Genomic DNA, 27,559 nt, shown 5'->3' with positions numbered 1-27,559 from the left:
GTAGTTAGGTCAATGAAAGAATTCTTCTGTTGACCTCGTGGTTTCTATATCAGGCTTAGGTCAGCTTAATTACATCTTTCAGCACATGACATTTTGCCCTGAGCAATGTAGTTAAAATGGCCTATCTTTGTAGTCTAGACCAGCCCTTGATCAATATGGAGTAGAGCTGCTCTGAAAAATTTAATTTTGACAAAAAATGGGGGGGGGCGGGGGAATGGATTTCTTTCCCCATTTTCCATGCAGGTATATTTTGTAATACAAGAGTGACACAGTGAAGCTATAGGCTCCCATTCTGGTCAGCATTCTAGCTCTTTCATGCCATTCCAGAGACAATAAGGTCGAGAACCTAGACCTCTTTCCCTGATGGTAAGTCCCCCAGCACTAGGGCAGTGTATGGCTGGTGTAATAGCTTTACATGGCCACACCCACTCAGCTGCTGGCAAGGTGTTCAGAAGGGCTGGGACAAGGAGAGCAGAGAGGATGTATCTAGAACAGTGGTTCTTAACCTTTACTGCAGCCTGCACCCCTTTGGTTCTCAAAATATGTTCTCGCACCCCTTATCAAAATCATTGAAGTAGGTCAGTTCTTTAAACCTACATATATTTTTGTTTTTATATTACAAATGGTAATGGTTAAAAAATGTATAATGTTAATAAATACATAGGTTTGATGAAACAAAGTAGTTGTACTTAACGTGGCTGTGCTTAATTTGTTTCAGAGCAGCAGCCGTGTTAGTCTGTATCCACAAGTACTTCTGTTCTTTTTGCTTAATTCGTGTTTTCGATGATTTACCTTCAAAAAAATCTGGCATGTGTTGCACCACCAGAAAGGGCATCTCGCACCCCCATGGGGTGCATGCACCCCAGGTTAAGAACCTGTGGTCTAGAGTGTTTTCACTAGGACTACTTCTCATGAGTAAGTGTGGTGATAGCCTGGGGCCTTAATTTTGCTCAAACCCTAATCTCTGTACACAACTTGCTTGTACACAGGGTAGCCTGAGTACATGCTCTAGTATCCCATTTAATGAAGTACTACTCCCTTGAACTCACTTATCTTACTATTATCTTCTCTTCCCTTTTATCTCCTCCCCCAGGAGCATACAGTCTTGGCTTGCCTTTCTCTCCTCTACTTCCCCAATGGATTCTGTGCAATCTCATTTCTGACTGCTCCACTCCATGAACATTGCTTGTATCAAAGTCACCAACATCCTCCTCTCCTTCTACTCCCTTCCCCTTCAGTCTAGCCATTACTTTTGACACATTCAGTGACTTACCATCTCCTCCATTCTCTCTCAACCTTGAAATCATTGGGAATAATTGCAGAGTAAGATACTACATTGATGCTTAGGAGTGACAGGAACTGTCTTAATTAAGCAGACTTTTGTGTGCTGATGTTGCCTTCAAAATTCCTTGTGTAAACAAATCTTTGGGAACTGGACCATAATTTAATGTGTGCTATTTTTATTTCTGATTAGCATATTCCTCAATTTGGTGAAAGATGCCGATTTAGATGGTATTCTATCACAACCTGGAGAATGGACTTTGTTTGTCCCAACCAATGAGGCCTTTAAAGGCTTGACTGATGAAGAAAAGGAAATACTGAGAAGTAAGTCGCACAAGAATATTAGAAATGTAATTAACTAGGGGTGAAATCCCACTAAAGTCTATGGCAAAGATCAGTGGGGCAGAATTTCACCCTAAATGTTTAATGTGCCTGAAACCTGCGTGCTTCATACTCCTAGGAGCTGGAGCCAGTTCGCACCCGTTTGCTAGAACCGGTTGTTAAATTTTAGAAGCCCTTTTAGAACCGGTTGTTCCGCGAGGGACAACCGGTTCTAAAAGGGCTTCTAAATGTAACTGGCCAAGAGTAGCGCCTTAGTGCCAACTCCACGGGTGCTCCAGTCCTGGAGCACCCAAGGGGAAAATTTGGTGGGTGCAGAGCACCCACCGGCACCTCCCTGCCCCACCCCCGGCTCCAGCTCACCTCCGTTCCGCCTCCTCCCCTGAATGCACCACCCCGCTCTGCTTCTCCACCCCCCACCCAGGCTTCCCGCGAATCAGCTGTTCGCACAGGAAGCCAGGGCGGGCTGAGAAGCAGGCGGTGGCTTCGCACTCAGGCCCAGGGAGGCGGAGGTGAGCTGGGGCAGGGGGACGCGAGGAGGGCCACCCACGCCGCAGCAGGTAATCTGGGGGGTGCACAGGGGAACTGATCCCCGCCCCAGCTCAACTCTGCCACCCTTGGCCTGAGTGCGAAGCCACCGCCTGCTTCTCAGCCCTCCCAGGCTTCCCGCCGAACAGCTGATTCACAGGAAGCCGGGCACAGGGCGGGGAGCTGCCGGTGGGTGCTCTGCACCCACCAAATTTTCCCCCCGTGGGTGCTCCAGCCCCGGAGCACCCATGAAGTCGGCGCCTAAGGTGCCACTTTTGATGTGATCAGTGGGGGGAGTGGCTGCTCCCCCTGCTCCCCCCCTAGCTATGCTCCCCTGCCCCTAGGAGCCAGAGGGACCTGCCAGATGCTTCCTGGGAGCTGCCCCAGGTGAGCCCCGCCGGGACTCCCCACCTCACGCCCCAGCAGGTCCCTGTGGCTCTTAGGGGTGCAGTGGGCACCCACTACGGTGGCCCACGAGACCCTCCTGCACGGTTCTGGGGGCAATCAGGGGACCCGGGAGGGGGGTGGATGGGGCAGGGATCCTTTGGCGGGGGCATCAAGGAACGTGGGGCGGTGGATGGGACAGGAGTCCCGGGGGGCGGGGGTGGGCAGGGAACCAGTTGTTAAGATTTTGGCAGCTCATCAGTGCCTAGGATCCACCTAACACCCCATCCCTGCTAGGAACTCTGGGTACCCCCAGGCAATGGGATCAGAGTTTATAAGCTGGCATCCCTCCTTTTCTTTCTTTTCTCTTCCCCTGCCTCCAGCACAGCCATCGCTGCCCTCACCCTGCTATTAGAAAAGTTCACCTTCACTGGATCCTTGCTACTTTTGCTACTTACACCACAATACTTTGCATTTATATAACGACTTTCAAACAAGTTAGCACTCTCAGTCCCTTTTTAACCCCACAACTTCCCTTTGAAATAGGCAAGGGATATACACTGCTCAATTCAAACACTACTGTACTCAGGTAAGTTGTGGCAAGGTACAAAGGCTTTGACCACTTTGTATGTCCCTGGGCAAAGGCCAGAAACAGTTCCAGTCTCCTCACTTTACATACTAGAATTCAGCAATGATGCTAAGGTTAATACCTCAGATCCTGTGGAAAGTTCCAGAGGATCTTTAATGAGTGAAAAGAGTAAATATCAGAGCCATAGTGTAAAGCTGTGTCAATTAATTACACCCTATCCTACATCTCCAATCATTCTGTCACTTACTTATCCAATTGCTTCAGTTAAGAGCTACACCATAACTTATTATTATTTGCCTCAAAGGCTGAACTATTCCACAGGAACAAATCCACTTTGTCCTGGCCCTCTAAGTTCATTAGAGAGATAAAGTGGGTGAGGTAATATCTTTTATTGGACCAACTTCTGTTGGTGAGAGGGGAACTTTCTAGCTGCACAGATTGTTTAGCATAAGCAGTTAACACATATTGCAAGGGTTCAAGGTACAAGTGGCCCATTAAGGTTAAGTGGCCCATTAAGGTTAAGTGGCCATTCAAGGTTAAGTGGCCCATTAACACCTCTCCTAGTCATAGGGAGGAAGGAAAAAAAGCCTGGTGAGTAGGAGGGAGGTTAAGTGGTTATAGATTGTTGTAATAGGCCTTAAATCCAGTGTCTCAGTTCAGTCCATTAGAGTCTAGCAAAGTTATTAATTTAAACTCCCGGGCTCGTCTTTTGAAGGTGTTGTGCAGGTTTTCTTTGAGGATGAGGACTGAAATGTCAGATACACAGTGATCACTTCGTGAAAAGTGATTATCCAAGGCATAGACAACTCGTGCCTCTTGACCTAGGCGCCGATTTCCCCGCTTTCCCACGGGGGCTTGATCCCCATGCTCCCCGCCCCCACTCCGCCCTGTCAATGAGGCCCCACCCCTACCCTGCCTCTTCCCACCCCTGCCCCGCCCCCATTCCAACCCCTTCTCCAAAGTCCCAACCCCAACTCCACCCCCTCCCTGCCCCTATTCCAACTCCTTCCCCAAATCCCCACCCCGGCCCAGACTCTTCCCTACCTCCTCCCCTGAGCACCCATGTTCCCGCTCCTCCACTTCTCTCCGGGAGCATGCTAATGCTGCCAACAGCTGTTTGGAGGTAGGCAGAGGAGCGGGGACGCGGCGCGTTTAGGGGGGAGAGGAGGCGATAGAGGAGGAGATGGGGTGGAGGGTGAGGGGAGCTGGCTGCCAGTGGGTGCAGAGCACCCACCAATTTTTCCCCGTGGGTACTCCATCCCCGAAGCACCCATGGAGTCAGTGCGTATGCCTCCTGATACCGGGGGGGGGCACAATCTAAAGGGGAGGACACATGACCACTCCACTTGTCTCCTCTGCCCAGTGACCTCCCCGTCCTGTGCCCAGCCTGAGGCTGCTGCACTCTCTCCGCCCCACCAGACTTACCTGCAGGGGGAGGGGGAGCGCTGTCCTTCTCCCGGGGTGCCTCCCCTCCCCCGTACATTCGGCCGTTCTCCCTGCTGGCAGGTGGGGAGCAGGAGGGAGCCGCTTCTCACGCCAGCTGAAATTGGCCTCTCTGGGTTGCTGACTCTGTGCAGCGCAGCAGCTGCCTGAGAGAGAGCCTGGCTGGGGTGGTGGCTTGCCCTGCTCCGCCCACTCTGCTCTCCTCCCCAGCCTGCCTGCCGGGGACAGCAGCAGAGCGAGTCAGAGCTCCACCTCCCCCCTGTCCCTGGCAGCTGGGCATGGGCAGGGAGTAGAGGGGGTGAGGTGGGCCACTAGCCCATCCAGACTGTCTCTCAGGCATCCGCCACACTGCACAGAGCAGCAACCAAAGCGGCCAGTGTGAGAAGCAGCTGGTCCCACCCCTTCAGCTCCCCACAGGTCAAACAGAAGTCTGGGGGGTGGGCACTTAACCCCATATACCTCTCCTACGCAGCACCTATCCTCAAAGGTGAGATGCTGTTTTTGTCTTTTATCATTTTTCTCTGTTAACAACTTATGCTAAACAATCTGTTCCACCTTGTGTTTAGCTGTCACACTCTGAGTACATGTCCCAGATCTGAAGAAGAGCTCTGTGTAAGGTCTTGTCTACACTTCAAATGCTGCAACAGTGCAACTTCTCCACTTGAGCACTTCAGTGAAGACGTTACCTATTGATGGGAGTGGCTCTCCTGTCAGCTTAGTTAATCCACCTCCCCAAGAGGCAGTAGCTAGGTTGAAGGGAGCATTTTCCCAGGGTTTAGGTCAATTTATTTGCACTGCTCAGGGGTGTAGATTTTTCACACTCCTGAGTGATATAGTTATACCAACCTAATTTCCTACAGTAGACCAGGCCTAAGCTCAAAAGCTTGTCTCTCTCACCAACAGAAACTGGTCCAATAAAAGATATTAACTCAACTACCTTGCCTCTCTAATATGCTGGGATCAACATGGCTACAGCAACACTGCATATAACAATCTAAGTCCATTATCACTCTCTTTAATTCACTACTTAACTTTTCACCCAGAATTTACTTCTCCTATCTTCTGCCATTATTTTCACTCTGAGAATTCATATAAAGCCTGGATCCCATTGGATTTTTTAAATGGCTTAGCTTCTGAATTTGTTTAAAAAATTGCAGACTGTTTAATATGATCTCATTCTATCCATAGTGGGCTTGGCACACCATTACACTGTTGTCTGGTAGCTGCTTATTTATGGGATTTAAGTAAGAGGAGATCAGACAAGTATTCAAAGACTGGAGAATTCATAGCTGTGATTTTTCAAAGCAAATGAATAGGAGCAAAATGCTGAATGCTTTTCTGGTTTATTCTATATAGGTTCTAATACCACTCTCATCACTGTATTTTCTTAGTGCATTCTCATTAAGCAATGTGACTAACACTTGGTCACATCTGGTTCGTGCTCTCTCTCATCCTCTTCCTAGGGAAAGAATGGCATGTGCTTTTGAATATGCCATGTTGTGTGACTGTTTAAGCAGTGATCTTATTCAAGCATCATTCCATGAGTCCTTGGTATCTTTACAAATGAACTAACCAGTACTATTTAATGGCTATTTTTATAGGGGACAAAAACGCTCTCAGGAACATTCTTCTTTATCACATAACAAGAGGAATTTACATTGGAAGTGGTTTTGAACCTGGTGTAACGAACATTCTCAAAACTATCCAAGGAAGCAAACTGTTCTTGAAAACAGTAAGTTCTAAAAAAACCTTATGATACTCCCTCTAATAGGGATTGGCATATCAGGTCCATATATTAAATAGTATATATTACAGAAAGATGTGTACTTGAACAGTATAAACTGCCGTAGTAATACTAAACTTTTTTAGAAATATACATGTTCAGTATCTTGAGTTCTCTTCTCATTGTTTGTTAGGTAAATGACACACTTCTGGTGAATGAACTGAAATCACAAGAATCTGATCTCATGACAACTAATGGTGTTATTCATGTTATAGATAAACTCTTGTATCCAGTAGGTGAGTATTGACTTATTGCAGGAAATAAATATATAGAAAACCTCTGTCTGCCTCTTCTCAGACATGTCTAAGCATATGCAAAGAGTTAGCAGTACTCTATGTTTTGTGTTTTTTTTAAAAAAATCACTACTTTTATAATTACACAATGCAGAAAAGCAAATAAGAATTGGTTCGTGGACAACCCTTGCCTGGTGCTGTGGTATTTTCTTAATTGTGAGAATACCTCAGGCTCAGTGCTTAATTTGTAATGAAAGAAGTGACAGAGTTCAAGCAATTAGATGCTGGGGTTCAAGCAAGTTTTTTTTTGCATTCATAACTGATGCAGCAAGGCCAGAGGTGCTGGGGCTATGAACTGCCAAGCCTAGAAGTGCCGGGGCTCAGCTTTGGCAAGCCCTGGCACAAATTAAACACTGCTCAGGCTTATGGTAGGATACAAGATGATACAGGCTGTGTACCCAATAGAAGAGAGATTTGGACTCCATGTCCGTGTTGTAATCACAATCCCTTCTGATTGCTAAGAACAATGGCAGAAAGAAATAGTTACAGTTACAGATGTCAGATATACATGACTACTGTTTCTTCACAGGGTTTCTAGGGTTTCATGACTACTGTTTCTTCACAGGGTCTTACTAATGGCAAGCTTCCTTTACCATTATTTAAATTGACATATTTAAATTGATATATTTTTATTCATTACTGGACTTCAGATTGTGTCATTTAATTATAAATTCAAATCTGAATGCTTATTCTGAACCTGAAGAAATGCCTTCAGTTCAGAACAGTGCAGTCCTTGACAGCTGATCAGTGGAAGATCTTTACAACTGTTTCCTTTTCCCAAAATATTTGCATTCTTTTTTGCAGATGTACCTGTTGGAAATGATCAGTTGCTCACCATCCTTAATAAAATGATTAAATACATTCAGATTAAGGTACTTTTTTAAATAAAGGTTTGATTGTTTATGCTTTTAGCCATATATATGCAAACAGAAGGGTTCCCTCCACCAGTATTTCTTCAATGAACAACACTTTAATCTGATTGATAGAGCCCTGTTTGTCCTAGAACAAGGATCCACTTTCCATAGAGTCATCACATAAACCATTATATTCACTGTCAAATGAAACTCGTAAATATCAGATTAAACAAATATCCTGCCAAGGATCTTTGGTTACAGTACATTTGAACACACTGAAGTCTCCGACACATTCTGGGCCAGATTCAGATTCCTGCTGTGGTTATATTCCACCCCTCCAGCAGCATAAACCAGTTCTAAAGCCAGATGGCTCTAAACCCTTGAGGATTCCCCTCTCTGCAATAGTGGATTAATGCCTGGGCCCATGGGGCTCATGCCCAGGGCCCCTGGCAAAGATGGGGGCCTCCTCAGGAGCTCCAGAACCTGGGTAGAAGTGTGTGTGGGGGGGGCTCTTCCAATGCTGGAACTGTGGCCCCGCCCCTTGCTCCTTTTCTTCCCCCCAGAACCCCACCACCTGGCCAGGACAGAAGCCGAAGCTGGGCCATGGTAAGAGCCTCCCAGGGAGCTAGGGCCGCCGTGGGGAGCCCTGGACCCTCCACCTGCCCTAGGCAGGGGCCAGGGTGCTGAAGAGCAGCCCCAACCTGTGTTCCCATCCCCCACGGGTGGGACCAACGGGTGGTGGCTCTGGTTGGGCCTCCTGCCCTCTTCCTGGGACCTGCAGACAGACTCTGCAGGGAGAATAGGCCCTGCCCTGACTGAGAGGCACTGCAGGGAGCCCCGGGAAGGTCACAGGCAGTGAGGAGCCAGGCAGGCAGGGCTCCTCTGGCACAGCTCCCGTTGCTACTGGCCTGGCTAAGCAGCCACCACACTCTGCCTGGACTCTCTCGGTGCCTGAGCCCAGTTCCTGCTGCCAGGCTGCCCTTGCCAGGTCCCTCCTGCCCCCGGTGATAGACTGCCCTTTCTGCTGCCTGGGCTTTGTGCCCAAGGCAGCACTCACGTGCGGCAATGCTCCTCCTGTCACCTCAGGCTCGAGGCTTGCTGTTTAGGGAGGAGCAACGCTCCCCTGCCACCCTTCACAACTACCGCCACCTTGTGCCTGCCCAAGGCCACTATGCCCATTTTAAAAAGTGGGCAGGCATGCCCCTCCCATTGTCAAAACTGTGGAGGGGCCATGGCCCACCTGGCCTGCCCGGTTCTGGCACCCCGGGGCCCCCAGGATGTGGGGGGGCCCAGATGTTCTTTGTGCCCAGGGCCCCAATAAACCTTATCTGCCTCTGCCTCGCTGGGAGAAACCTTGCGTGGCAAAGGAACTGCCGTCACCTATGTCACCACACACACCAGCCCCCAGCATGAATCGGGGGCAAAAGGAGGCACAGTCGAGGCACCATTAGAAGGGAGCTCAGAGGTTTGGCCCTTCCACACAGGCGGGCAGAAATGGGCAGACCATTATGGTGCCCTAAGCTGTAGAATTTTCAGAGGGTATAGCAATTGTCACTCTTGTGTGTCCTCTGCCAACATCCCTCATGGTCTGTACAGCCAGGGGCTAGAGCCTTGCACACCCTCATGTCTCCAATACTACTGTGGCATAGGGTCTGATCCAATGCCTAAGGAAATTCAATGTGGCTCTTGCCCATGATGTCAGTGGGCTTTGGATCTGGTTCATATAATATTTAATGCATTAAAAAGTGAGTTTTTATTGTAAAAGTCCTTGTATGTTTTCTGGATTTGTTTTTTATTTATAGTTTGTTCGTGGCAGCCGCTTCCAAGAGATCCCCCTGACATTTTTCAGTAAGTTAATTTGGAATATTTCCAGATACCATTGGTGATATTGCTTCTAAAAATTGTTGCCAGTGCAGCTTGAAAAGCATTTTTCAATTAAAAAGAATGTCATCTCTATGAAATTAGGCCATTCTAATGGTGTATGGATGAAGTAGTACAAAGTAGTACAAAGACACAGATTTGCCTTTATCATGATACCCAATGCAGTATTTTCATATTTCACATCTGTGATGGGGCTGAAGGAAGCAGTTTAAATTCCTCAGGCTAGGGTGGTGGAAAAAAAAGTCCTCATTTAGCTTTCAGCAATAGCCCAGGATTAGGGGCAGTGCAGAGCCATATGGCTTCAAAGAAGCGGCAGGAGACAGCATTGACCTGTGAGCTCTCTAGTGTAGCCATAGCCCAAGACTCTGGTGCCGCAAAGGCTTATGCACATCAGACTTTGGCACATGCCTATGTCTTTGCAGGACTGGAGCCTAAGACTCTAGATAGATATAGAGAACACTGCATTGGGCATTAGAGAATTCAGAACTGATAAGCTGAAGTTTAGATTCAGTTCTCAGAATGACATGGGTCGACGCTATTTGTTTTTTGTCTCCCTATCACCTGTGCTGTCTCTTGAAAAAAAAATGTAAATCTCAAATTTTAAAAAAATGTTAGAGAATTGTAGGAGTCTCTGCTTTCCTTTGTTTATCTTCTGTTGTCATGGAGCTGATCTTTTCAGGAGATACAAACAAAGATAAATAGCATATTTGTGTAGTCCAACACTATAAGCCTCAAGCCTAGAACACTATTGGTGCTACAAAAAAATAAAACCTATTAATAATATATGTAGTTGATTTTTCTGTTGAATAGTTTCCTTCTGTGCATAACGTGTATAATGTCTATAACTAGAACTGATTAGGTTCTTACTCTAGATCTCTAAAAAAGTTCTTTTTTGCATACAGTACTTCACACTGATTGTACCTCATTCCTTATAGCCACAGCTAATCTGAAAGAGCCATACTATAAAGAGATCATAAGAAAGGAACAACTTTGTTTGGATACTCTTATGTAACCGTGCTTCATGTTCCACTTTCTGTACTTTCAGCATCTAAATTTATAGTGGAGCCAAATATTAAAGTGATTGAAGGCAGCCTCCAGCCCATCACCAGAAAAGAGGGTAAAACTGGCTCCTTTTCAGCTTGAAATACATTGATGTAATAGGATTAATTTTGGAACAGAACAAATCCAGGTTTTCACATGTTGCTTCAAAAGCAGAGATAACAACTAGAAGTGGCCAAACTTTTCTGAACAAAAAGATCTTTCTTAAAAGGCCTGTTTTCTAAAGTAATTTTTGTCATGGGAAATGGCTGGCATTTTAATTTCAAAATCAAAACAAATTGTATCTTGTTTTAAAGATTTGTTGGGTTATTTTAAGTACCAAAAACATTACTCAGTTTTCAGTAAATAAAAAAAAATCAAGTGAAGTTTTCGATAATGTTTTGTTTAACATTTTTAAAAATGGGACATTGAACAAAAAATGGATTTGTTCCAAACAGTTTGAAGTGAAAACATCAGCATTTTCAATAAAAATAGATGTCCATTTTTCAACTAATATCAATGTTGGTCCTAGCCATTTGGTATGGACATTTTAGGAGGACTCTTCTCTCCCTGTTTCTCAGGAGTGATCTCCTTTCCTGTGCTGCAGGCTGTGGGAGTGGTGCTGGCATAGGAGCCAACTCCATGGGTGATCCAGGGCTGGAGCACCCACAGAAAACAATTAGTGGGTTCTTAGCACACACCGACAGCCAAGCTCCCCTCCTCCCCGCCAAGTGCCTCCTGCCCGCCGCCGGCCCCACTGATCAACTCCTCCCCCTCCTTCCCAGTGCCTCCTGCACACCACGGAATAGCTGGGAGGGAGGGAGAGGAGCGGGGACGGGGAGCACTCCATGGAGGTGGCGGAAAGAGGTGGGGCAGGGGTGGGAAGAGGCAGTGGGGCCTTGGGGGAAGAGGTGGAGTGGGGGTGGGAAGAGGCATGGTGGGACTGGAGGCTTGGGGAAAGGCCGAGCCTGGGCAGAGGGGCAGTAGAGTACCCCCGGGCAGAGAGGAAGTCAGCACCTATGGATGGTGGGACCAAAGAAAGTGGGATAGAAATCTTGGAAGGGATTTTCAAAAGCATTCAGTGTTGACCTAATACTGCTACTACTGAACTCCAAGGTAAAACTCCCATTGAGTTCATTGGAAGCAGAATGAAGCCAACACTGAGTACTCTTGAAAGTCTCATGACTCTCATCCCTACTGGATAAATTCTATGAAGGAATAAAAAATCTTCAGTCATTTAAATGCTGCCTCATGAACTCGGTACATAAGGCAGAACACACCTCCGCTGCTTCCTTAGGCACCCAGCAAACCACTTGGAAACCCCCATGTCCCACTGGAATGTTCCAAAGGGAATTTGCTGAAGTCAAACCCAGCAAAGAAAGGATTAAATAAATGCTTGTAAAGTTTCTATCAAGGTTATTATCTGTTGTTGTTGAGGGAGTTTCTTCCCAACATGAAGGTCGTGATCTTGCTTATTCCACAGTTAATGACAATGTGAAATAGTGTGATTTGGTACTGTCTGATGCACAGGTCAGAACCATTCACCAAAGCAAGATGAAATAACAGTACAAATAGTGAGCATTGACTAGTCACTTCATCCAGCCAGCTATCACTGGGTGGCAAAGCAGTAATCCTACCTCTGGCTATACCCCAGTGCATGCTTTTTGTTTGCCAGTATTCTGACTCCTCCCATAGTCTCACCATTGAGTCTCACTCCTGGTGAAGCCAGTTTTGGCTCTCATGGCTTGCCAGCAGCAGCAGCTGCAGCAGTCCCCAAAAGACACAAATGCCTGTAACTGTCGTTAAAAAAATGTCCCAAAGTTGCCAAAATGTTACTTTTTCTAGCGATGGCAGGAAGTCTTAGACAGATCATAGTGCTAGAGGAGGATTTAGTGAAAATAAATACTCTTCCAAAGTCTCTTCAGAGGGTAGGGTGGGCTACCCATCCTGAACTAAGCAGAAAAGTACTGCTTTATGGAACCCTCTATGTGCCACATATTTTGATTGCACTAGTCTGACAAAAAACAAAGCAGATTAAGGTTAAAAGGAGCAGAGTTTTAAAAACCACCACATAACTTTATGAATAATTGTATTGAGTTGTGTGATTAAATTCTATTACATTGTGTTATTATGTACCTGCTTAATATGCCCGCAATTAAAATGCAAAAATTCCTCTAAATTTAAAGCAGCAACAACTGAGCATAGCTGTTATTGATGTGGTCACTAAAATATGTATGTATGTTTGTCAGAAAAACCAGGTAGAAAAATCACGAAAGTAGTTGGTGGTGCAACAATTCGAAAAGTTACTCAAGGTAGGATTTATTAACAGAGCTATATGTTTTGTGATGCACCAGTGTGCTCTAGATTGAGGTTCATTTAGCTAGTTATTTAACTAGCTAAAAGCTAATCTAGGACCCTGTGCATCACCTCCTATTACAAACATATAGGAGGTCCAGCAAGTCTGGACTGTATTGTTTTAACCACTTGACAATAAACCAACCTGTATGAAAACACAATGTCAGGTGAATCCTGATTAATAATCATAAAAAAAACCTTCTTATAGAATCAACTTTTATGGAAGGTCAACTTTTTTAAAAAAGACGGTTATTATCTGTTATTAAAACAACGAGGAGTCTGGGGGCACCTTAAAGACTAACAAGATTTATGTGGGCATAAGCTTGTTAGTCTTTAAGGTGCCACCGGATTCCTCTTTGTTTTTATGGATACAGACTAACCCGGCTACCCCTCTGATATCTTTTACAAAGAGAGGAATTGTACAATAAATGTCAACTAATAAGGTTAAGGACTATATCATGCTCTTAGCACCAAAAACAGAGTAAGGGGAGGTGCAAAAACACATCTCCCTTTTGGGAACACCATAATACTCTGTAAAGAAACTGCACTGATGTTGTGTTTTAAACTTAGTCATGCATTACTCAACTGCTGCCTTACAGTTAGAGATGAGTCTGAGCCAGACATTCAAACTCTGCCTCCCTCAATCAGACTTTGGGGCCTGGTTCTTTGCTGTCTTAAATCATGTGTAGTTATTGTAGTCAGTATAAAATGGCTTTAAAATACTAACTGATTGGGATGGGGATCAAAGACAATAGTCACCTGCACTGACAGGTGTCCCTACCACACCAGTCCCTACAGGCTGCTCCATTGGCCTCCAGTATGGCTCTGCTTGAGATATGCTACCATTGGCTGCACAGTGGTAGCTGCAGAGAGATCTGACAAGGAGGTAAGGTTGATTGAAGCAGAGCTAACTGGGTATCTGAATGGTTAGCAGGAGACAGTGCCATGAAGAGAGTCAGGAGTCCTCCTCTGCCCCAGCCCACCTCCCAAATCTCCACAGAGCTCGTTCCATGCAGAGCTCTGGTGCAGAAGCATCTGTAGGGTTCCAAGGAGTGGAGACAATGCCAAAAAGGAGATGTGTCCCAACTTATACCCAGGAAGGCAGATCCCGAGGAGATGATTTTGCCATAGACGGGACAGAGGCTAGTCAACAAATCTTTAAACTCCCAACATACAACAGGGTGAGGGATATTATGACTCCAACTGGTATGAGAAAATGCAAGGTTATTCAGTTGTTCTCATGAATGGATACACTTAGTTTTATTTTCTCATATAAATCTCTGGCATTATCCAAATGTATTATTATAACAATAAATAATCAAAATGGAATATTATATGTTATGGTTTTTGTGTGGAGGGTGTTAATGCCTTTTCTACCTTAGCTGATTTGAATATTATATATTTTTTTCCAGGCACGAAAATGCTCGAAGGGGAACCAGAATTAAAATTGTTCAGAGAAGGCGAGACAATAACTAAAGTGATTCATGGAGGTAAATAAACTTTCTGCGGCTAGACTTTATTAGCCAGAGTACTTATGAAAGCTTTATAGTTCCAAGTCAGGTTTTATTTCAATTAAGAGCCATGTGGGTTTTTATGAGTCATCGGATTTGCTTTTATTATTTCATTCAGGAAATATAGTAGCATTTAATTCCTACTTGTTACAGATTTTGCCTAACTCTTCCCAAATACACTGTATCTGATCAAGAATCAGGGGGTAGCCATGTTAGTCTGTATCCACAAAAACAGGAAGGAGTCCGGTGGCACCTTAAAGACTAACAGATTTATTTGGGCATAAGCTTTCACGGGCTAGAACCCACTTCATTGGATGCATGGAGTGAAAATTACAGATGCAGGCATTATTATACTGACACATGAAGAGAGGGGAACAGAAGTGGAGAACCACTTGTGAGGTAACTCCCTTCTCTTCATGTGTCAGTATAATAATGCCTGCATCTGTAATTTTCACTCCATGCATCCGATGAAGTGGGTTCTAGCCCATGAAAGCTTATGCGCAAATAAATCTGTTAGTCTTTAAGGTGCCACCAGACTCCGTTCTGTATCTGATGTTATGTTTCCAGCACTTTACATGCTGGGTTGCCATCTGTCTCAATTTAATTGTGTTTGGTGGCTGTTGTCCTGCCTTCTAAAGTGCAGTAGGTAGAAGTGATAGAAAGTGAATATGTTTTGATATAGAAGTGAATCTTAGAAGCGTAGGACTGGAAAGGACCTCAATAGGTCATCTAGTCCACCCCCTGAATTCAAAGCAGAAGTAATAACTAGACAGTTCCTGACGGGTGTTCATCTAACCTGTTCTTAAAAACTTCCAATGATGGTGATTCCACAATCTCCCTTGGCAATTTCTTCCAGTACTTAATTACCCAGACAATTAGGAAGATTCTCCTAATGTCCAACCTGACTGCCCTTGCTGCAATTGAAGCCCATTGCTTCTTCTCCTATCCTCAGAGATTAACAAGAACAATTTTTTCACCCTCCTTCTTGTAACAAACTTTTATATACTTGAAAACTGTTATCATGTCCAACTCAGTCATCTCTTCTCCAGCCAAACAAACCCAGTTTTTTCGGTCTTTCCTCATAGGTCATGTTTTCTAGACTTTTAATCATTTGTGTTGATCTCCTCTGGACTTTCTCCAGTTTTTCCACATCTTTCCTGATGGTGCACAGAACTGGGTACAATACTCTAGATGAGGTCTTATCAGCATGGAAGAGAGTAGAAGAATTACATCTTATGACTTGTTTACAACATTCTTGCTAATACACCCCAGAATGATGTTTGTTTTTTTGCAACAGTGTTACACTGTTGACTCATATTTATCCTGCAATCCACTATAATTCTCAAATCCCTTTCGGCAGTACTCCTTTCTAAGCAGTCATTTCCCATTTTGTATGTGTTCCTTCCTAAGTGGAGTACTGTGCATTTGTCTTTATTGAATTTCATCCTGTTTACTTCAGACAATTTCTCCAGTTCATCCATTTCTACAGTTCATTTTGAATTGTAATCATATCCTCCAAAGCACTTGCAACCCCTCCTAGCTTGGTATTATCTGCAAAATTTATAAGTGTACTCTCTAAGCCATTACCTCAATAATTTATGAAGATAAATTAACATAACCAGAACCAGGACTGATCTCTGTGGGACCCCACTCTATATGCCCTTCCAGCTTGACTGTGAACCACTAATAACTACTCTCTAGGAATGGTTTTCCAACCAGTTATGCACCCACCTTACAGTAGCTCAATCTCGGCTATATTTCCCTCATTCGTTTATGTGAAGGTCATGTGACACAGTAACAAAAGCCTTACTAAAGTCAAGATATATCACATCTACCACTTCTTCCCTATTCACAAGGCTAATTACTTTGTCAAAGAAAGCTATTAGGTTGGTTTGACATGACTTGTTCTTGACATATCCATGTACTTGTCACCTTATTATCTTCTAGAGATGTTTGCAAATTGATTGCTTAATTATTTGCTCCATTATCTTTCTGGGTACTGAAGTTAAGCTGACTGGTCTGTAATTCCACAGGTTGTCTTTATTCCCCTTTTTTATAGATTGGCACTATATTCACCCTCTTCTCATCCTCTGGAATCTCTCCCGTCTTCCATGATCTTTTGAAGACAATCACTAGTGGCTCAGATATCTCCTCAAGTCAGTTCCTTGAATACTGTAGGGTGTATTTCATCAGGCCATGCTGACTTGAAGACATCTAGCTTGTCTAAGTACTTTTTAACTTGTTCTTTCGCTATTTTACCCTCAGATCCTCCCTCATTTCCACTATGTTCGACGTCCAATTGCCACTAACCTTTTTTGGTGAAAACTGAAACAAAAAATGTCATTTAGCACTTCTTTCATTTCCACATTTTCTGTTATTGTTTCCCACCCCCATCATTGAGTAATGGGCCTATCCTGTCCTTGGTCTACCTCTTGCTTCTAATGTATTTGTAGAATGTTTTCTTGTTACCCTTTGTGTCTCTAGCTAGTTTAATCTCATTTTGTGCCTTGACCTTTCTAATTTTGTCCTTACATGTTTGTGTTGTTTGTTTATATTCATCCTTCATAATTAGACCTAGTTTCCACTTTTTGTAGGGCTTTTTAAAGTTTAAGATAATTGAAAATCTCCTGGTTAAACCAGGGTGGTCTCTTGCCATACTTCCTATCTTTCCAATGCTGTGGGATAGTTTGCTTTTGTGCCCTTACTAACGTCTCTTTGAAAAACAGCCAACTCTCTCAAACTATTTTTCCCCTTAGACTTGCTTCCCATGGGAGCTTATCTACCATCTCCTTGAGTTTGCTAAAGTCTGTTTTCTTGAAATCCATTATCTTTATGCTACAGTTTTCCCTCCTAACATTCCTTAGAATCATGATCTCTGTCATTTCAAGATCACTTTCATCCACTTCCACTTTCCACGTGGACATTGGCATTTCCGCCCACTTTCCCAGGTCCTTGAATTGTTTCTAACTAATATGGGCCTCAACCAAAACTTTGGATATGACCATCCCTGGACTTGAGGGAAGCTTAGGTCCTGATCCAGATCCAAGCACTGAGGCCAACTCCATAGAGCCATTCTTCTCAGTATTATTAATTTGTATTACGGTATCACTTAGGGGTCCCAATCAAGATCATGTCCCCACGGTGCTAGGTGCATAGTAAGAAACAGTTCCTGCCTGAAGAGTTTACTATCTAAATAGAAAAGACAAATAAAGGGTAGAAGAGAGGCAATATAAGTACAGAGAGGTAATGTCTCTTTGAATTTTTAAAATATCATTATAGAGCCTATTATTAAAACATACACCAAAATCATTGATGGACATCCTGTGGAAGTGACTGAAAAAGAAGTGACAGAAGAGAGAATTATTCAAGGTAAACTATATGAAGCACCTTTCTAGTCACACTGGCTGAAATTTACCTTTCTGCACCAGGCCAATCTATGCATTTCTGAGGTCCCACTCTGGCTTTTGTGGTGCACTGTGCAGAAAGGTGAATGCTATCCAAAATTCTTAAGCCCTTCCACTACTCCTAGGGAAGGCCAGCTCCTGGCTGTGGGTTGTACACAGATGTGTCTGCAATATTTTAAACACAATGTAGAAGTATCAAAAGTCAGCATGTTTCTATATTTCAAAAAGGAGTGTCTTTTGCAAACATTTCACTAATGTATGCCATGGTGGGTTTTTATTATTAATTATTAGTATTATTTTTGAGTTTTTTAAAAATGGGCCCATTTTCAAGATAAGAAGATTTCTGAGGAAAAAGGATAAAAAAAGTTCACATTGCTGCTATGGAAAGGACAATTTTATCAGTATTTCAAATAAAGCAAAATTTGGGAAGGTGGCAATATCTCCAAAATTAAATTTAAAATTTTAATATTAGCAATTAATGTATTACTAGCATTTAAAATAAATTAATGTATAATAAATCATTAATTAAGAAAAAATATAGGCATGGTGGGTAAAATTTTCAAAAGCACTTACGTGAATTAGTCTTCTAATTCCCATTTTGAAAATGGAACTTAAGCTCTTTGGAATCTAACTAAGTACCTTGGGAGAGTGGGTGGAGATCTCAATATTGCATTCTGGGGTCCTCTTTAATTATAATTTTGAACATGATGCTTCTGTTAAAGACAAAAAACATACTAGATGTTTCATAGGAGAAAATACATTAAAATGCAACAGTGTAGTCTTTGTTTCAATGCTGCCTCTTTTAAACTTTGTTTCAGGTCCTGAAATTAAATATACCCGAATTACTGCGGGTGGTAGAGGAGATACGGAGGAAAATTTGAAGAAATTGCTTGAAGAAGGTTAGTATTTTTCTTCTCAAAGAAAAATGTAGGCACCATGAGATCCACCCAGGTATTTAATTATTGGAAATTATGCATCTTATAATTTTAATAGATATACATATACAAGGTGGGCCCAAGCCACAAGTTCAGAGCTAGAGATTAAACAATCCAAAGTTTAGGAGTGCTGAGATCTGATCTATTATTTGATCTATTATAAAGATGTAGGGTTCCTTGAAATCTGAACCTCAAAGTTGAGGCTTGTTTGGATCTATATAAACATGTGCTTGAAATGCAGTAGAGAGCTTTATTTTTCAACATGTTGAGTTCCACATCAAGACAAGAAAAGAAGTCCCAGAAGCAGCTGTGAAAGACATACTACAAATGACCCATCATTGGTACCTGTCTCAATATGTACTTCATTAGCAATTCATTTTAAGTGGAACTGCTCATGTATACTGTATACCGAGAACTGATCAAAATTATTGCTTTTCTGTCATGATGATAACCAGATGTTTGGCATGGAACTTCTTATAATAAATGGATTTTGTAGTTATTCAGCTTGGTTCGTTAATGTAATGTAATGTAATTTAGAATTCTGAATGTCTTATGTAAATCAACTTTATGCCGTAAACATGTATCCTCTCAGAGGTTACCAAGGTGACCAAATTCATTGAAGGGGATGGTCATTTACTTGAAGATGAAGAAATCAAAAGACTCCTGCAGGGAGGTTAGTGAGTGTATGACAACTAACCTCTACATAACAGGTTCTGGTGATTGAAACCTCTCTCAGACAATTTGATCTCTTAACATTTTAAAGATTGACCTAGCTGATCTAGTTTAAATATAAATCTTCACAAAAAAAAAAAAAAATGAAGTAAAAGGCCTCCTGAACTATAAGATGGCAAACTTTGAACAGCCAATTTTCATGCTCACATTGATAATGAACAAATAGAAGCTTGTTTGTTTTTTAGTCTTTAAAATGTTACCTAATTCAAACCTACGGGAGCAATGAAGATTTATTCCATTAGCTGCAAACCTTTTTTCCAGGAAATCGTTAACTTTTAGAAACACTAATGAAATGGAAAGTGTTACAAGAGGACAAATCCATTATGCTTTTCTGTTATCCAGAAATGAATATTCATTGCCCTCAAGTTAACAATCAAAGGCATGTTTAGCATCTCTCTTTGAATACTGACAGGTAATGTGGGTCAAAATATTAACTTTAATTCTCTTCAAGTATAGCATTCCTGGTAATGATTCTCTCTCTCTCCCTCTCTCTCTCAATTCTAACAGTTTTAGCAATAAATAACCAGTGGATGTAGAAAAAAGTAGAAAAATGTGTGCATATGAAATTATTTCTTTATCTATAAATATGGAATGTATTCTGCTTACTGCATAGATTAAAACAACTACTTGTAGTAGCAAAGGTGACAGTGAAAAAGAATTCAAGTATTCTGGGGAAATTTAGTATTGGCCTGACTAATAAACTCGAAAGGATATTTGTCTATTTCTCAAGTCATACAGTAAAACCTCTGATTTAGATTAATTGAATCCATTTCTTCTTGTCATCTTTTTATTAATGACAAGTTTGGAAGTCAGTGAAGTAGGTCACAAACAACCCTGGACCTAATCCTATGGACAAATTCAACTAGGCTCAGATTCTCAAAGGCATTTAGATGCCTAACTTCTCATTGGAATTAGGCACCTAAATACCTTTGAAGTCTGGGCCTTAAACATTTGCCTAAGTAAGGATTTAGAAAAGGCTACAGGATATAGCCCTTAGCTCTTTTATAAAGTAAAACCATCACAGTAAACACTCATTGGTCTACCTTATCTTAACTGGTAGACTCAGCAGGCAAGCAAAGGACTGGTCATAGAGCCTGAACTGCTGCATTATCTTTACTCATAAGCTTCTCTAGGTCAGGATTTAAGGAACTGTGATTAGGGCAGTGTGGGAAAGCTTGCATTACTGCTGAATATAGTGTATACATATTAGCAGTAAAGTCTCCAGGGCTACCCATCTTTTATCTTTTACCTGCACTAAATTCAGTTAAAGCTATTTTAAAATTAAATTGAAAAATTACAAAAGATATAGCAGACAAATTAGAAGCACTGGACTAAATTCCATTGTCTACAGTGGAGGTGCAGAAGTCAAAAATGCTGAATTTATGCCCTAGGGGTGTGCAAAGCTCTAAAGTTGTGAATTAGAGTGGCCTGACACCTTGGATCTCTTCGGTATCTAGCTATTGCCCTAAATTATCAAGCTCTGCAATTAAATACAATTGATCTCTAAAGCTATATGACTCTACAGATTTATATAATGGTGATACATTGAGTATTAGTAATAAATTGGGTAATACAACATAGTCTCTTGAATTCTTTTCTTCTCCTTGCTATCATAAGGTAGTTAGTAAAAGCCTCTTGCTTTATGTAATGGAGCAAATGAGCGGATTATCGGTTTTTCTTCAGTCTTCTCTACACTTTTCCATGTTTTAATCAAGTCTTTTACACCACAGTACAGTAGTTCTAGCCAAGAAGAACAGCTACACATGCTGCATTGTGGCTTCTGTAATAATGGTGGTGATGGCTCCCTGCTCCCTCTGACTGCATCAGAGCACTTCTGTTTTACAACAGAGAATTCCCCAAGCACTTGAACAAACCTGAGTCCAGTCACAAATGTATGTCTTGCCTTTGTGCAAAGGAACATGCTCTCTAATGGGCTGTTATAAAATTATATATAATCCAGCAGAGCTTTCTGCACTAGGCAGGCTTTGTTGAAACAAAGCCCCAGTTCAGCCCTAGAGAAGGAGACTCCCCAGTGTCAGGGTTGAGAAAATTGGCAGGATTGTACAATGCTTATAACATGGCATCCTGCTCACCACTATGCCCCCAGAATGAAATGTGTCCTGACCAGGCACCCTTCATATTGAAAAATGCTATCCCAGATTTAACTCATTTGTTTTTAATGCTTATCATAGCTGGAACTGAGTACACCAAGGTTACTAAAGTAATTGAGGGAGAGCCACAGATTATCGAGAGAGAAATCAAGGAAGTCCATCTGGAAGGTTAGTTTGTCTAATAATGCAAAAGCACTGAGACCATCTTCATCTGCAGTGATCATCCCAGGTGGGGTTTTATAGTGTTTGTGCACATAAGTTGTTTAGCTCCGAAACTACAGTTTTAGCAGGAAGAGTTTTGACAATTTTTTTAAAGGATTTGATCATACGCTGACATTGAAATGACTCTCTGCAAAGTTTATTTTGAGGTTTATCCTAAATAAATTAATTGCCATGTGTAGTAGGCAAAGAAAAAGGTCTAGCTGCAAAATCTGGGCAAGAATACTGGAAAATGAGCATAATAAACTTACTGCCTTTTTTGTGAGCAGCACTATGAGAAGAATATGTAAGTTCTCAGTAACTTTAGTTTGTTTCCTGTTTCAATGTCCATCCATTAGGCTAGGAGTTCTCAACTGCGGGGTCACAATCCCGGGGGAGGGGGGGGGAGAAGGGACATAAACAGGTGGTGGGTTGCAATCATTCTTCCCTTCTCATATTGTTAAATGGGAAGGAGGTTCCAGTTAGATGTTCTGGAACAATCTGTATAACGGGGGTGCTGAGAGCCATTGAACCAAACTGTAAACCCTGTATATGATGGAAACCACTTCAAGCCAGGGGATGTGGCAGGACTCCTAGTTCCAGCACCTGTGGTTCCAGTGGGATCCCAGTATTAAAAAGGTTGAGAATCACTGGAGTATGCAATGAAATTCTTAGGGACCACATTCATTCCTGGCTTATGCCTGGGCTGAATTTAGATGTTCTAGTTTAACTTGCAGTTACTTGTAAGTTGCTCACCTAACTCACCTACTGTGAGTTAAAACAAAGCAGTGATTTCTTGTGATATTTTTGTGTGTCCTCTTTGAACTAGCATTTCTAATCATTCAAGATCCGTTGCTAAAGTTTATCTATTTCTTAACTGTTCACATTCCAGATATAGGATATATAGAAACAAATATAGTTTCTGGTGAATGAAGTTTCTCATGCTATCTGAAGTACCAAGAAATTAATTTGTTTCAACTATATTTTCAACTTATGTTAACTTAATGGATTTTGCAAATGTGAAAGAAATTCAGAGGATAAATTTACAATATACCAGAGGATTTGTTTGGTTGGTTGTTTTTTACATAAATATTCACATTTTAATTGTTCAAAATGAAGTGTCGTATTTGTGTTTACAGGACTCATGATACATCTGTATAGATTAGGGGTGGCCAAACCATGGCTCGCGAGTTGCATGTGGCTCTTTTACAGTTAAAGTGTGGCTTGCAAAACTTCCCATACTCCTCCCCCCATTCTCCACCTACCAAACGTGGGGCTGGAGGAGCTTTGGGCTCTGCCCAGCAAGGAGAAGGGGCTCAGGGCTTTATCAGAAGCAGGGTTGAAGCTCCAAGCCCTGGCAGGCACCTCCCATGGGGCTGGAGTCCCAACACTCGCCTTCCCACAGCCCTGAGCCCTGGCAGGCACGTCCCAGCTCTCAAACATGTGAAGATTGTCATATGTGGTTCGGCGGGTCAGTAAGTTTGGCCACCCCGGTATAGATACTTATAGGACATATACTGCATAATGGTGCGCAGTAAACTCCGGGTTTGATCATACACAAAGAAGATGTGGAGCATTGTGTGTATAACTTCAGTGATAAGCAGGACAGGGAAGGCAGAGAAGTCTGATCTTCCATCAGTGAGAGAGATGCCCAGTAGCTTTGAGCCTAATAGCTGATGTAACTTAATTCAGTGAACAACCTCAGCTGGGAGGATATGTCCCTAAAGGGGGACCTGATTAGCATGGTGAGGCTTGCACTTAAGACCATGTGTCTGAATCAGCCATTTTCTGCACACATCTTCCACACTTTTAAGTGATGTAGGGAGCTTGAGACTCACTATTCCCCAGTGCAGAACTTCAAAACTTTACTTTGCTTGTAATCCAGTGAAAATAGAAGTGAAGACTGTAGATAGGTGCGAGAAACTAGTGTAGCCTGCTGTTCATTGTGAAGTGACTTCAAAGAAATCAAAGTGTTAAGGTAAACAAAGTAAAGTGCAAAGCTAGTTAACTGCATGTGTTAGTAAATACAGCCTTAGTCGGCTGATGGATTCTAAGGGGAAAACTCTCCACTCAGATCAATGGATCTTGACTCTAATATTTTGGTCTCCCTTACATGTTCAGAACTCCTATTGACATTAACAGGCATTCCATGCATGTAATATCCGTGGCAAGATCTGCAGTGAGGATGTCAGAGAATATTTGTTTTTCTTCCTCTGGAATTTGTCTCATATTTATGTTTTCTTGCACTAATCTACAGATGTGGGTTACAACATTTAGCAAATGCCTGTAGAGTCACAGATCAAATGGATATTTTGAAAAACGTCTATTAATTAAGAGTGCCTCTCCAACATCTTACCTGTAAGCCTCTCATCTCAAAAGAAGGGAATTCTGGGAATCTAAATTGTATATACAACGGTGCTGCGACATCACAATGCTGACTGCACTGTACATGGTTATTTGGAATTTCCAACTAGCATCTCAGGGATGGTTCATCTTTAAGAACTATAAAAAACAGTACAGGTCTTATGTTTATCTTCTGATATCAGTAAGTTATCAATTAGTTATCAGTGAGTTATCAACTACCCTTTCCAGGAAAAAATAGCTTGTCAGCAGCACAATCATCCTAACTCACATTAGGGATAATTCTGTAGTTTTAAAGGATTTTTTTGTTATGATTTGTAGAATGAACAAAATGACAATGTTTTATAATTTTTTCTTAGTACAAGCCTTTGTGTTGCAGGTCATCAGTAATCCCAAACTTGTTAAATACCTACAACAGTGTTGACTTCATTTTTTAAGCTATGAGTTTCAAATCAGCTGTTGATTTGAATTAGAATTGAACTCTAATTCAAATACTTGTTTATAAATCATTCCTGACTGCAATATTTCTATTTTGTAGAAGCACCAGCAAGGAGACCAAAACCACCCAAAAAGGCACAAGGTACAGGAAAGGAAGCATTTTCATATTATACTTTTTCGAAGGATATTTTTAAGACAATAAACCTTTCCTGAGACTAAAATACATTCCAGTAAAAAGAACGGTAGTCATTTTTCACTGTGTTCTTTTGCACGGTTGGTAATGTTAATGTTTTTTTAAAACACTAATATGCCTGAAAAACAACTCCTAGGGACTTTGCTCTGTATAAACAGGGTTGCAGATTTCATTTATTGAAACAAAGGTTGAATAGTGAAAAGGTATTAACCAGTACTTCGACTCTGAATACAGGCTTTATAAAAATGGCATTGTGGAGTTCCATCTTTATTGTGTTTCACAAATTTGATATCAACCTTGGTTGCTTGATAAGTAAAAGGATGCTTTTTACTTTGCTAACTGCCAGGCCTGCAACTCAATGTGACATCTGAAAGTCAAGCTAGATACTTTGTTTCTCATGAATTGGCAGCTGCAGCAAAGATAAGCCAGTCATACCCTTGGCTACACTAGGGGAAGCCCATTGTCTCTAAATGATGTCCTCAGATGGGTTTGTGTAACATCGTTAGCTTTTACTGGAGTAGCAGATGGGCATCACTGGAAGATAGTTGGGTTGCATTTGGCCTGCAGCACTGATATGGTGAAGTCATTAAGAATTTTGCTGGCATAAGGAATAAATAATAACTGTGTAAGGGCCTCAGGATTTGTCCCACTAAAACTAGATATGGGATTAAGAGGGGTCTAGATTCCAAGTATTCTCAAAGTTTGGGGGTATTTGGATCCAGGGTTTTAGTGTAGCCTATTATCAAATGAGTAGATGTCCATGAAGTTCAAAGTCAGATCTGTTGACTTCCATTGGGCTATTTGAAGAAGCAAGAACGGATTTAGGACAAATTAATTTTTTAAATACTTTACTGACCTATTGACTATCCATTATATTTGCAAATAACTTTCTCCTATTATGTTTTGCCACTAGGAACACCACGGAGAAGGACAAGGCTAGTTCGTCCTTAGAGCTTTCCAGTGAGATAGAGTCCATAGAACTAAAAATGAATAGCCTGATCTTTGAAAGGAAAAGAAGTTGTTTTAAAATAAAATCAAAAGGAATGTGTCATTTGCTAATCAAGTATAAACTGAACCATGAGCCCACACAAAGGGTCTGATAGTGTAAACATTCACTACTGGGCTTCGTGCCCACTAGCATGAGAAGCATTATTTAGAGTGAAATGCTGGCCGCGCAGAAGTCAATAGCAAAACTCCCATTGATGTCAGCGGAGCCAGGATTTCACCCTATGCCTGGTAATAAGTGTTTACAGAATTGGGCTCAAACTGAGCAGGGAACATTTCAGAATGTAAATTTTATTATTTCTTATAAATGAGAAATATACATGAAATTAGATCATTTCTAGAAATATATCATTTTGGTGACTTGATGATGGGTAATCTAGGGCGAGTTCTATAAATCTAGCACTTTTGGTTCAGTAATATCATGCATTTTGATGTCAACTTTCATCATGTTTTTAATGTCATTATGACACCAAAAACATTACCTTTTTTAAATTAACAATTATACCATATATTAAATGTATCATCTAGTTCTGCATTACATATTCAAACATTTCCTGGTAATATGGCTAAAGGATTTTCTAAAAAAATCACAAATGAATTTCCTAAAATTTATTTGGTGTAGGATTGTGCTGGTGACATTTTCATCTATTAATAAAAATAATTCCTATTATAGGAATCCTATAGCAGACACAAAACTTAAGATACTAAAGGGATAACATTTTAAGTAAGAATGAGCCCTTGAATTGTTAAAGCATAAGGGATAAATAAAATGTATGCAAACTGTTACCTCTGCATGGAAACAAGCATAACAATAATTGGGGCTTGATATGAAAGCTTTTATATCAAACATGCTTTGCTAATGTCTGGTACTAATGTGGGTTTGTTTGTAAATTATGTCATTTTTATAACTCCAGTTTTGTACTCATAAAATGTTTAAGTCATTTGCCTTTTGCAATATTTTTATGTCAAATGTTGGAATGCAACTATTTGAGAAGAAAGAAAAAAAAACATTTCTTCAAGGTGCCTTAATTCTGCAGAACCAAGGTTTAGGAGGAGTCATTAGATGTGCTATTATTCTTCTGTTTCGAAACAAATACTCATTAAAAAACTGGCTGAATTATGCTTCTTTTTATTTGTAAGTAAACCCTTTTGTGACAGGGCAAATTCTAAATATTCTTAAGATTCCCCAAGGTAACTTTTAAACAAACGCATTCATATAAACGGGTATATTTTTTCTTTTTCCCACTTAGCATATGGAGTTTATCCTAAACTTAATGTGTATGTGTAACCCACACACCTCCTGGGTGTGGTGTTCTGTTCCATCTATTGGCACCGAGACCACTTAGCCCTAGTCTACACTGGGCGGGTGGGAGTCGACCTAAGATACGCAACTTCAGCTATGCGAATAGTGTAGCTGAAGTCGGCGTATCTTAGGTTGACTGACCTGGCTGTGAGGACGGCGGTGAGTTGACCGCTGCCGCTCCCCCGTCGACTCCACTTCCACCTCTTGTGAGCTGGAGTTCTGGAGTCAACAGGGAGCGCGTTTGGGGATCGATTTATTGCGTCTAGATGAGACACGATAAATCGATCCCCTATAGATTGATCACTACCCGCCAAGACCTGCCCTTAGAGAGAGTTAAATAAGTCTGCTCTACAGCCTTAGCTAACAGCCAGCTGGCTTTTAGCTCATGCACTAGAGGCTCATGCACTAAACTCCAGAGGTCCCAGGTTTAATCCTGCCCGCCAATGACCAGGGTCTGTCAGCGTTACATCGAGTTTTAGCAGCACAACTCTGTAAGTACATAATCCATAGCCCCTTGAAGTCAACAGAAAGTCTCCCACTGAATTCAAGGGGCTATGGATCAGGCCCTAAAACACTCCATAGCAGTCCTTTGTCAATCAA

At 41.9% G+C, this 27,559-nt stretch overlaps 1 protein-coding gene across 6 annotated transcripts in view; it reads left to right on the top strand.

Annotated features, from left to right (window-relative positions):
- The window catches only part of POSTN (periostin), a 49,856-nt gene extending 23,090 nt beyond the window's left edge, over nt 1-26,766 (top strand). Inside the window, exons 12-25 of one of the 6 annotated variants that reach the window (XM_073342400.2) lie at nt 1,475-1,605; nt 6,166-6,296; nt 6,481-6,583; nt 7,445-7,512; nt 9,297-9,342; nt 10,421-10,492; nt 12,663-12,725; nt 14,181-14,258; nt 17,559-17,648; nt 18,502-18,582; nt 19,211-19,291; nt 21,543-21,629; nt 24,559-24,600; nt 25,565-26,766. In XM_073342400.2, the coding sequence (XP_073198501.1) occupies nt 1,475-1,605; nt 6,166-6,296; nt 6,481-6,583; nt 7,445-7,512; nt 9,297-9,342; nt 10,421-10,492; nt 12,663-12,725; nt 14,181-14,258; nt 17,559-17,648; nt 18,502-18,582; nt 19,211-19,291; nt 21,543-21,629; nt 24,559-24,600; nt 25,565-25,602 (1,111 nt within the window). In that variant the 3' untranslated portion in view covers nt 25,603-26,766. The remainder of the gene's footprint in view (nt 1-1,474; nt 1,606-6,165; nt 6,297-6,480; nt 6,584-7,444; nt 7,513-9,296; nt 9,343-10,420; nt 10,493-12,662; nt 12,726-14,180; nt 14,259-17,558; nt 17,649-18,501; nt 18,583-19,210; nt 19,292-21,542; nt 21,630-24,558; nt 24,601-25,564) is intronic. The other 5 variants (XM_078852767.1, XM_073342411.2, XM_073342422.2 and 2 more) reach the window with 5 other exon arrangements.
- The last annotated feature ends 793 nt before the right edge of the window (nt 26,767-27,559 follow it).

The sequence above is a fragment of the Lepidochelys kempii genome, chromosome 1 (assembly GCF_965140285.1).
Source record: "Lepidochelys kempii isolate rLepKem1 chromosome 1, rLepKem1.hap1, whole genome shotgun sequence".
Lineage (NCBI taxonomy): Eukaryota > Metazoa > Chordata > Testudines > Cheloniidae > Lepidochelys > Lepidochelys kempii.
Note: the sequence above shows the minus strand (reverse complement) of the source record. Positions and strands in the feature narration are given on the sequence as shown.